The 11,869-nt window shown below is 46.3% G+C and overlaps 1 protein-coding gene across 1 annotated transcript; it reads left to right on the forward strand.

Moving 5' to 3' along the window:
- The first annotated feature begins 3,149 nt into the window (after positions 1–3,149).
- Positions 3,150–5,520, forward strand: CD14 (CD14 molecule). Its single transcript, XM_054694635.1, has 2 exons — positions 3,150–3,305; positions 3,723–5,520. Exons 1-2 carry the CDS (start codon positions 3,303–3,305, stop codon positions 4,848–4,850), a joined length of 1,131 nt encoding a protein of 376 aa, XP_054550610.1. The 5' UTR covers positions 3,150–3,302; the 3' UTR covers positions 4,851–5,520.
- Positions 5,521–11,869: the final 6,349 nt, after the last annotated feature.

The raw sequence follows: 11,869 nt of genomic DNA on the forward strand, positions 1-11,869 counted from the left end.
TGTCTACTCTCACTGTAAGGGTGCCAACTATTCTTCTCTCCTGGGATCTTCTCTTGGTTACCTAAACAAGACTAGTTCTCTTCCTCTTCCCCATCCCCATCGGGTTTTGCACAGACCTTCCTTTGCTTAAACCCTGTCTCTGCAAACCCCCTCTCTCAACCAGCACTCTTCCCTTATTTAACACTATCCTCAAGATTGCAATACCAGTGTCCCTGCTCAGAAGTACTGGACCAGAGCCCCTATTATGAGAGTGTATCGACCCATATAATTTTCTTTCATAACCCTTTCCACAGTTCCCAGAGAAGAGAGTCCCTCATAGTGAAGTCAGTTTGGAGAAATGTTGGGTTCAGAGAGCTGGGTCTTTGGATTAACTCTGGGAAAAGTTTCACCAGAGCATCCCTATCAGTTGCACACAGTGAGTTTCTCCACTAGACAGAGGCATTAGTTATATCCAAAAGGGCAAGTTTATTATAAGAAGGGAGAGGAAAGTAAAGGACGCATGCATAGACACAAGGGGGCAGAAAAGAGCTGCCTCAAAAGAGACAGATTTTTTTTTTTTTTTACTTTATTTTTTTAAAGATGTATTTATTTATACAAGAGCTGGGGTAAAAGGGCAGAGGCGTGGGAGGGGGGGGAGTGAGAGGATTCACCAGAGACAGAGCGGGGAGCAGAATAGGCAGACTAACTGAAATACACTGCTGAGGGGAGCAGCGGGTGCGACAGGAGAGGTCTGCCATGCCATGTGGGTGGCTCCCTGGCCGGCAGAAAATCCAACCGGCCCTGCAGAGGCTGTGGATAGCCCCACAGCGCTGCACTCAACCCGCTCAGCCACCGGGGAGGCCCCAAAAGAGACAGGTTTGCTGAAAGAGAGGCCTGCATACTCACAGGTGGCAGCCTTGGGAGGATCGCTGCCTCTGCCCATTTGCAAAGGGAGGTCAGTAAAGTGAAGAACCCACATAGTCACAGGTGGGCAGAAGGGCTGCTTCCCCTTGCCAGGGCAGAAATTGCACTGATATATGTAAGGTCGAGGCAGGAATGGGGCAGAGAAGGGGAGCTCGAAACTGCTGCTACCCCGTATCCTGGAGACCACCGGCTAGAGCCAGTATAACTGGGTCTGATAAACAATTCTGGGAAAATGAGCAGTTTCAAAAAAACTTCAGATCTGCATTCTGCACCTCCTGCCAAGGCCAGACCCTGCCCCATAAAAGCTTACCCTTATCCCCCAGCAGGCTCCACTTCTCCCACCACTGTGGGGGTCCGCGAACCTTGCCCTGGAGCGCAAATGAAAGTGCCTGCCTGTCAGAAACTTGGCCTGGCTCGCCTTCTCTTTACAGCACCAATCCTTTCAATATAGTCTTCTCTTTGGGAAGGGTTCATTCCCTTGTGGAGATAACTTTTGTTGAATTAATTACTTCTAGGATGTGATTAAGTTGATTTGCGAGGACCAGTGATTCTCTACAATAGCCCTCAATCTCCATATCCCCACTTCTGGTCTGTGCCTCTTGATATTTGCTGCAGCAGCTGGCTCCTAAGGATGTTTCATTTCTATAGCTGGTTTAACAACTATGTTAATGGGGGCTCCACGGGGTTTAATGTCAGCAGTATGAAGCTATCCTAAACTACTGCAGCAGGGGAGGTGACATGGTGCAGCAGACCTCTGCCCAGAACCCTGCCTTGTAACAACAGGAAGGATTTTAGAACTTAATTCTTCCCCTTGAAATCAATCAATGAAGTCTTCCATCTCTTCTACAAAACATTTAGTTAAATATCTGCAGTCCACCATTTTGTCCTACATTTCCTCTCTCGGGGCCCAGCATCCATCCAGCCCCTGGAGAGCCAACTATTGAGCACCTGCTATATATCAGGTTGTGAATGGGAATAAGGCCTGTGTCTTGGCCCTTTCTTCTTTAGACAGGCTGACTCACATCTTGTTTTGTTTATTTTTTATTTTTTTATGTATGCATACAAGAACTGGGGTGCAGGCCAGAGGCTGGGCGGCAGGGGGGCGGGGAGAAGAGAAGATTCACCAGAGACAGAGTGTGGAGCAGAATAGGCAGATCCACTGAAATACACCACTGAAGGTGTTATTGGGCAGCCCCAGTACAAAACAGGGTGCCTGACTGTGGGTCCTCATCTGTGCGCTTAAAAGGACTTATCAAAATACTCTATTGCAGGCACATGCGAAAGGTTAATAAAAGGTTTATTTACAAGGGAAGGGGAAATGAGGAAATGTACAACTCAGGGAGAAAAGTGGGAGACAAAGTTTTAAATGCGTCCTACCCGATCCGCCCGATCTGGAATCCCAAATGGCACTCAGAGCTGGCCGCAAGCCAGGAGCCGTGAAGCCAGGAGGCGAGCGAGAGAGCGAGCCCCCCAAGGCCCACGTGTCTGGTTTTTATACCAAACCTGGCTGCTTAACCCCACCCTCAGGTCCCAGCCACCCTCCCTTTGGTGGTGATGGGATTTGTCTTTCCCAATGTCTTGATGGCTTTGGTCTGGAGTGGGGGTGGAGTCCACAAAGCGTGCATGGAATTAGCTCAGGACAACATTTCCCCCTAACATTTCAAGTGTCTCCTTCCTTATCCCCCTGAGTCCCTGGTACAAGTCCAAGGCTGAGAAGCAATTGCAGCTTCTTCACATGTGTCTCTGCTCCATGTTCCTTACTTTATAAATTTAAACAACAAACAAGTCAGCAAAAATTAAAAAAAAAAAAAAAAAAAAAGGAAGGGGAATTGTTTTTCAGACCAACTTCCCTTGAACGTAATTGTGGCACTCGGAGAGTAGATGAAGTCTGCAATCTTTCCCACAAAATATCACTTAAATACTGAGATTTTTCAGGACTTGGGTAGTGGTAGGTTAATAGTAACTGCCAAGAAGTAGGCAAAAGTCAAGGAAACTACCAGGGTTGAGTCCAGGAGATAAAGGCAGGAAGTGCAGGGTCTTGGCCTGAGGCACTGGGGATATTCCTTTACTCACATCCACAGAGACCAGCCTGGGGCACATGCATCATCAGGGCACTTCCTAGGGCAGAGGGCCCTGGACACCCCAAGCTGCCTTCCTGTTAACCGCCCCTCTCTAGGCAACAGATTTCATTGCAAAATTTCCCAGAAAGGTAGTGAAAGGGGAAGAGAAGTAGGGAGTGACCAGAGTTCAAAGAGCAGGGTTACATAAACTCTCAGAAGCTGCCAAGAGACCAGACACTTGTGTGAAGCCTGGAAGACAGCAAGTTCTGCTGTGTAGAAAAGAAGCAAAACCCTTCCCAGAGTCCACCTGGAAGCAGAGACTCTGAGGACCTATCCATCATGGTGAGCATTTGATCTTGGGGCCTCAGGGGGTTAGTAGGGGAACTCTAAAGAAAGGCTGGGGCCAGGGCTTCCCTGGTGGCGCAAGGGGTTAAGCACAGCACAGCACAGCACAGCACAGCACAGCACAGCACAGCACAGCACAGCACAGCACTGGGAAGCTGTCCACAGCCTCTGCAGCACAAATTCGATCCCCAGCAAGGGAGCTACCCACATGGCACAGCAGACCTCTCCTGTGTCGCTGGCTGCTCCCCTCAGCAGAGTCTTTCAGTCAGTCTGTTCTGTTCCCTACTCTGTCTCTGGTGAATCCTCTCACCACCACCCCCACCTCTGCTTGTACATCAGTTATTGTATGCATAAATAAGTAAATTTTAAAAGGAAAAAAAAGGCTGGGGCCGACCTGACCTCCGCTCTCCACAGGTGCCTGGGCTCTGCCTGCTGCTGCTGCTGCTGCCTGCGCTGCTGGGGGCCTCTGAGTCCACCCCGGAGCCCTGCGAATTAGTTGAATTAAATGACGTCGATGATGGCTGCTTCTGCAACTTCACGGGTCCTCAGCCCGACTGGAACAGCGCTACCCAATGTATTGCTGCCGCCGAGGTGGAGGTCCGCGGCGGCGGCCACGACCTGGAACCATTCCTGAAACTAGCCGACATCGACCCAAAGGAGTACGCCCACGTGCTGAAGGCTCTGCGCTTGCGGCGGCTCACGGTGGGCAACGCGCGGGTGCCGGGGCAGCTCCTGGTCAGCGCCCTGCGTGGGCTCGGGTTCTCCCGCCTCAAGGAGCTGACGCTCGAGGACCTGGAGGTAACCGGCACCCTGCCGCCGCTGCCTGTGGACAACACGGGGCCGGCGCTCTCCACCCTCCGTCTCCGTAACGTGTCGTGGCCAACCGGGGCTGCCTGGCTCGCGGACCTGCAGCAGTGGCTCAAGCCGGGCCTCCGGGTGCTGCGCATTGCGCAAGCACACTCGCTGGCCTTTCCCTGCGCACGGCTCCGCCCCTTCCCGACCCTCACAAACCTAGATCTGTCTGACAATCCTGCGCTGGGGGAACGAGGACTAATTAAGACCCTGTGTCCTCACAAGTTCCCGGCGCTCCGGGATCTAGCTCTGCGCAACGCGGGGGTGGAGACGCCCGGCGCTGTGTGCGCTGCGCTAGCGGCGGCGGGCGTGCGACCCCACAGCCTAGACCTCAGCCACAACGCGCTGCGGACCCCTGCCCCGGCCGCTCGCGGGTGCGTCTGGCCCAGCACTCTGAACGCTCTCAACCTTTCCTTCGCCGGGTTGGAGCAGGTGCCCAAGGGACTGCCAGCCCAGCTCAGCGTGCTCGATCTCAGCTGCAATCTGCTGAACAGTGAGCCACGCCAGGACCAACTGCCCAAGGTGAAAAACCTGATACTGAAAGGGAATCCCTTTCTGGATCCCGAAGCCTTCATGCACCAAGGAGACCCATCAAACTCTGCCGCGGTATCAGCCTGTGCGAGTTCGGCCCTGACCGCGGGGGTGTCAGGAACTCTGGCGCTGCTTCCAGTTGCGAGGGGCTTCGCCTAAGGCCGGATAAAGAAAAATGAATTGACTCAGGGAGTCCCGGCTCCTGAGGAGCCACGACAGGATGTCTCAACCAACAAACCCTTTGCCCTGCCTTTATTAAAAAGTTTAACGTGGGCCTCCCCTGGTGGCGCAGCGGTTGAGCACTGGGCTGCGAAGCTGCCCGCAACCTCTGCAGCTCCAGTTCGATCCCCGGCCGCCAGCGAAGGTCCCACATGGCGAGCGGACCTCTCCTGCCACCCACTGCTCCCCTCAGTAGTGTATTTCGTCAGTCTGCCTGCTCTGCTCCCTGCTCTGGCTCTGGTGAATTCTCTCACCCTCCCGGCTTCTGATTGTACCCAGTGCTTGTATAAATTAAAACAACAACAAAAAAAGTTTAACGAGGGCCTCCCCCCTGGCTCAGGGGTTAAAGTCTCAGTGCTATCAAGCTATCGCCAGCCACTGCAGCATGAGTTTGATCCCCAGCCAGGGAGCTACCCACACGGTGCAGCAGACCTCTCCTGTCTCACCCCACTGCTCCCCTCAGCAGTGTATTTCAGTGGATCCACCTGTTCTCTCCCCACTCTGTCTCTGGTGGGTCATCTCACCCCCAACACCTCTGGGTTCTTGTATTCATAAATAAATAAAAATGAATCTAAATCAAAATGAATCTTTTTAAAAAAATAAAATGTCAGACGATGGACGTCCGTGTTGTTCACTCAACAGATATTTACTGGGTGTCTGCTATGTGCTTGGAAGAGTGTGGAATGGGGAATCCATTATACTTAGACTTTCTTTATCTTAACTCCCTAAAACCATATCTTAAAAAAATAAATAAAAGAACTGCAGTGGCAGAAGGGGCAGGGGTTGCCTCTCTGGGGTTGTCTGGAGAAACAATTGGTCTCTGTGCAATTGGGACTTTCTGAGCAGATCGATGGCACTGTGCTAAAGGATGTTTGAATGGTAAACATGCCTGAGGGGAATGTCTCCTCTCTGGTGCATTATCCAAGAGGCAGCTCCTTTCTTTCACAGGTAATACCACCTAGAGTCATGTGCTTGTTCTCCTCCCCTGCTGCCACCTTCCAGGGAGGAGCACAGCTATGCCGCTCTGTTCTATATAATCTCTGAGTTTCATAATTTCAGAGCTCCTCTCCTGTAGTAGAAAGCTCCTCTCACACACACTGACTTTCACTGTGTCATGGAACAGGAAAGATGATGTCATTCAACAGCCTGCCCCTGAACCAGAGATCTTGTGATCAGATCTTGCAATCATTAACTCATCAGTATCTGTGGGTCTAATTGTTTTAAGCTAGCACTCTGTTTCATATAGTAGTAACCATTCACAGCTTCTAAGACTCTTCCCAAAGCAATTAACAGTATGTGCCCACTGAACCACAAGATCAGTGCCCTCACATCAGATCATGTGCCCTCTGGGTCTCACAAGATCTCTGGTTCAGGGACAGACTGCAATTGAACAAAACTATCTGGTAATTGTCTTTCACTTTCTGACTTAGTTCATTTAGTTAATCTTATTAAGATCCATCCATATTGTCTCAAAAGTCACTATTTCATCTTTCCTAATAGCTGAGTAGTATTCCGTGGAGTATATATACCACAATTTCTTTTCCAGCTATCTGTCAATAGCTATCTACATTGATTCCTTGTCTTGGCTATTGTGAATAATGCTGCTACGAACATAAGGGTACATAAACTGTTTTTTTTTTTTTAGATTTGTTTATTTATTTATACAAGCACTGGATACAGTCAGAAGCACGGCCGGGTGAGAGAATTCACCAGAGCCAGAGCGGGGAGCAGAGCAGGCAGAAGAACCGAAGTACACTGCTGAGGAGAGCAGCGGGAGGCGGGAGAGGTCTATCATGCCATGTGGGACCCTTGCTGGCGGCCGGGGATTGAACCGGTGCTACAGAGGCTGCGGGCAGCTTCGCAGCCCAGTGCTCAACCGCTGCGCCACCAGGGGAGGCCCCATAAATTGTTTTTCTATTAATGTGTTCACATTTTTTTGATAAATACCTAGAAGCGGGCTTGCTGGATCATAAGGTATTTCCATTTCCAGTTTTCTAAGGATTATCCACACTATTTTCCACAGAGCCTGCACTAATTTTACACTCTCACCTAATGAATGAGTGTTCTTTTCTTTACACCCTTATCAATACTTATTTCCACTTATTTCCAGTCTTTTGGATATAAGCCATTCTCGAGTGAGTTCTGGATATAAGAACTCACGAGTGAGTTCTTAACTAATACTGCTTTTAATTTCATTTTCCTTATACCAAGTGATGCTGAGTATTTTTTTCATGTGCCTGTGGCCCATATGATGTCTTCTTTGGATGTGTTAATTTAGATATCTTGCCCATTTTTTGGTTGAGTGGTTGGGTGGTATGAGGTCTTTGTATATTTTGAAAATCAATCCCTTGTTGGACATGAGAGGTTCTTAAGATGAGAGAGAAAGCATAGTTGCAAGCAGTAGGAATAATCCAAGAAAGAGAGGGAAATGGAGCCTCCCTGGTGGCACAGGGGTTAATGTCTCAGCGCTATCAAGCTATCACCAAGTGGCATGACTTTGATCCCTGGCCAGGGAGCTACCCACATGGCGCAGCAGACCTCTCCTGTCTTGCCCACTGCTTCCCTCAGCAGTGTATTTCAGTCAACCCACCTGTTGCTCTCCACTCTGCCTCTGGTGAATCCTCTTATCCCCCCACACCTCTGGCCTAGACTCCAGTTCTTTTATGCATAAATAAATACACCTTTTAAAATTAATAAAATAAAGAGGGGAAATGATGATTCAGGAGAAAGAAGGGAGTACTGCTGGAAGAATATCATTAAGTGGGTAAAAGGACTAGTACCTAACTCACCAGTGGAGGGGTTGGTCTTAATGTAAGCATAAAAACAGTTAATTTATAATCCTAGACTGGAAGGCAATGTACCTGGGCCAAGACGCTAGTGGGTAATTGTATAAAAGGGGTTTGTGCAATTTCTATGAAATTGAAGCTCTAAATACAGATCTTCATATGATAGGCATCTTCTCATTCAGGATTCAGCTCATATATCATCACCCCATGTGGTGGAGCGCCCCCTGCCTCATCATTCTGGTCTCAACACTTATTTTCTTCACAGCACTGATCTCAATTAGAAAATTTTGAATTATTTTTTTAAATCATTTTCTGTTTCTTTAGTATTGTGTTGAAAGTTCCATGAGAGCCACAACTGTTAATCTTGTTTGGTTCTGGATCTCCAGTCTCTAAGACAGGGCCAGGTACATGGTAGGTGCTCCCTTTACTAAACCCTTTACTAAATAATTGATTGAATGAATGAGAGGAGCAGGCTGAGGGCTTTATTACTGTCTTGGGTTAAGTGAGAAAACATTGATGAACATTTTACTTCACTAAGGACAAATAAAAAGATTTGCCTAATGTGTTTGAAATATATGTCATAGAGCCAAGCACAAGTCATGTGGGATTTTGTTTGTTTGTTTTAATCTGGTAATGCATAGCAGCTTAGGGACAGGATGCAGGCATTCAAAATTGGGGATGGGCAGGACAACTGTGACCCAAGGATTGAGCAAATTGTGCTGACAAGGACAAGGGTATATATGATTACCACTTCTATATGACATTGTACTAGAGGTTCTGGTTATGACAGTGAATCATAGAAAAGAAGTGGCATCAAAATTGGAAAGCAAAAAGTAAAACTCTCAATTTACAGAAGTCAATTTCACATGTATAAAAAATCCTGTGTATTCATGAAAATATATTAGAACCACTCAAGTTCAGTAAAGTTACAAGGTGCAAAATCCATATACAAAAATCAACACTTGGAATGAACATCCCAAAAATGAAATTTAAAAAATTCCATTTACAATATCAGCAAAAATAATAAAATACTTATGAGTAAATATAATGAAAGGAGAGAAAAACAACACTCTAAAACTATAAAATATTACTGAAAGATTTTTAAAAGATCTATATAAATAGAAAACATCCATATTCATACATAGATCTTAATGTTGCTAGGATTTCAGTTCTCTTCTAAGTGAGTTATAGATTCAGTGACATTCTAACAAGAATTTAAGTTGATTTTTTAATATAAATTGACTAGCTGTTTCTAAGTTCAGAGGTATTGAATAGACAAAGCAAACATACATGTATATTTATACACATAAAGAGCAAAGTTGGAGGACTCACATTTCCTGGTTTCAAAACATTGTATAACAACAGCAATCAAGACAGTGTGAGACTGGTGTAAGAGCAAACAATGAGATCAGTGGATGCGAAGTGGGAATCCAAAAATAAGACCATGTTTTTATGGTCAGTTCATTTTGAGGAGGATGTCAAGAACATTCAATAAGGAAATACTAATCTTTTCATAAATGAAACTGGGGTATATGAATATTCAGCTACAGATGATGTTGGGCACTTGTCACAGAGAATATGTACAAAAATAACTCAAAATGGGTCAATTTCTTAAATGTAAAAAATAAAACAATAAAACAATAAACAATAAAAAACAATAAAACAATAACATTACTAGAGGAAAGCATTACTAGAGTTAACATTACTAGAGTTAATTTCCATGAACTCTGATCTGGCAAAATTCTTAGATATGATAACAAAAGCAAAAGTAATAAACCGGATTTTATCGAGATTAAAAATTTGTGCATCTGAAGACATTATCAAAAAGATGAACAACAATTTATAAAATGGGAGAAAATACTTGCAATTTATTTTTAAATGGATATATTTTTAAAAGATTTATTTATTTATGCATATAGGAGCTGAGATGTAGGCCAGAGGTGTGGGGGTGAGAGGATTCACCAGAGACACAGTGGGGAGCAGAACAGGCAGATCTACTGGAATACACTGCTGAGGGGAGTAGCGGGCAAGACAGGAGAAGTCTGCTGTGCCATGTGGGTTTCTCCCTGGCCAGGATCAAATTTGTGCTGCAGTAGCTGCAGATTGCTTCATAGTGCTGACGCTTAACCCCTTGTGCCACCAGGGAGGCCCCTACTTGCAATTTGTATGTCTGATAATAAGCTAGTATACAGGATATATAAAGAGCTCCTCAACTCAGCAACAAAAAGACAAGCCAAGTATAAAACAGGGAAGCAGGGCTCCCTGGTGGTGCAGGGGTTTAGTCTCAGCACTCCAACAAGAACTGTTCTGCCTGCCAACCAGAGAAAGAAACCAGAGAAAGACTGCAAGTGGTTCAGGAGCAGATTCCCCAAGGGGAAGGCTCCACACAGAGCTAGAAAATCAATTATATTGAACCAATGTCAGTAGCCCTGGGTGGGCAGTAAATGAATCCTGACTCGTGCAGGGCTGGCATGCCTGGTGGAGCCGCCAAATGCCCAAGACACTATTGAATGACTAAAGTGTTAGTGTACCAATTGGGGCCTCCAGGTTACCTTTCTTCAGACCAAGAACCAAACTTTATAGCCCATTAGTGTTCAACACCAAATGGGCAGATCACCTGCATGTCATCCTCAGAGTTTAACAGAGAATTGGAATGAGTAATTGAAACATTTGTTGACTAAAACAGGAGATGAAATCATGAAGGGCATGCTTACATGCTGTCATGAGGGTAAGCTCACACTCAACATGAAGAGTCAGATTCTGGGCAGCTGGTGACAGGATTTCAGCCCTACCTGGAAAGTTATTCAGCCATGAAAGGTAGTGAAGTACTTACTGATACATGCTACAGCATGGGTGAACCTTGAAAATATTGTTCTAGGAGAGAGAAGCCAGTCACAAAAAGATCACATATTATATTACTCCATTTATATGTAATGTTCAGAATTGGAAAATCTATAGAGATATAAAATAGATTAGTGGTTGCTTAAGGATTGGGGCTTGGAGGACGGTGTAGGATTAGGGAGGTGACAGTTGAGGGTTCAAGTTTCTTAATAAAGTGGTGAAAATATTTTAAAATTAGCTGTGGTAATAGTTGTACACAACTGCAAACATACAAAAAACATTGAAATGTATATTGTAAATGCACAAATTATATGGTCTGTAATTTATATCTCAATAAAACTTTTTTTGTTATTTTAAAGCGAGGTTATCTTTTATAGATATATACTAAAATAGCTCTGGATGAAAAAATAAAAGATATCTGGGATTTGCTTTAAAAGATTCCATTGGGGGGCCTCCCCAGTTCCGCAGCGGTTGAGCGCTGGGTTGCAAAGCTGCCAGCAGCTTCTGCAGTGCCGGTTCGATCCCCGGCTGCTCCCCGGCCACTGGAGGAGGGTCCCGCATGGCACGCAGACCTCTCCTGCCACCTGCTGCTCCCCTCAGCAGTGTACCTCGGTCCCTCTGCCTGCTCTGCTCCCCGCTCTGGCTCTGGTGAATTCTCTCACCCTCCTGCGCTTCTGACTGTACCCAGTGCTTGTATAAATAAATAAATAAATAAATCTTTAAAAAAAAAAATTCCATTGGGGGTGGGTGGGAAGGGGAACAGAAGACATAAGATTGGCCTCAAATTGGTAATTTCTGAAGCTGGGCACCTAGAAGTTCATTATAACTTTCCTTCACAGTTGTGAATGTATTTAACATTTTTTTTTTTTTTAATTTTCTAGAGGCATGTCTTATTTATCTATTTGTTTGTTTGTTTGGTTTATACATGCACTGGGTACAGTCAGAAGGGAGGGTGAGAGAATTCACCAGAGCTAGAGCGGGGAGCAGAGCAGGCAGAAGGACCGAAGTACACTGCTGAGGGGAGCAGCGGGCGGCAGGGGAGGTCTGCACGCCATGTGGGACCCTCCTCCGGTGGCCGGGGAGCAGCCGGGGATCGAACCGGCGCCGCAGAGGCCGCGAGCAGCTTCGCAACCCAGCGCTCAACCGCTGCGCCACCTAGGAGGCCCTATTTAACATTTTTCATAAGAGGAGAAATGAAGAAAAATCACATGCAGTGTTCTAAGTCACTCAGGAAGAGGGGACTGTCACCTTCTTTGATGAGCAATTATTTAGAGGCCCTGTCCATAGCATCTCAGATCAGGGAGATGAATTATTGAGGGGAATTTGAGAGGC

Source organism: Talpa occidentalis, unplaced genomic scaffold (genome assembly GCF_014898055.3).
Source record: "Talpa occidentalis isolate TD23 unplaced genomic scaffold, MPIMG_talOcc4v2.1 talOcc4.13, whole genome shotgun sequence".
In the NCBI taxonomy this organism is placed as follows: domain Eukaryota; kingdom Metazoa; phylum Chordata; class Mammalia; order Eulipotyphla; family Talpidae; genus Talpa; species Talpa occidentalis.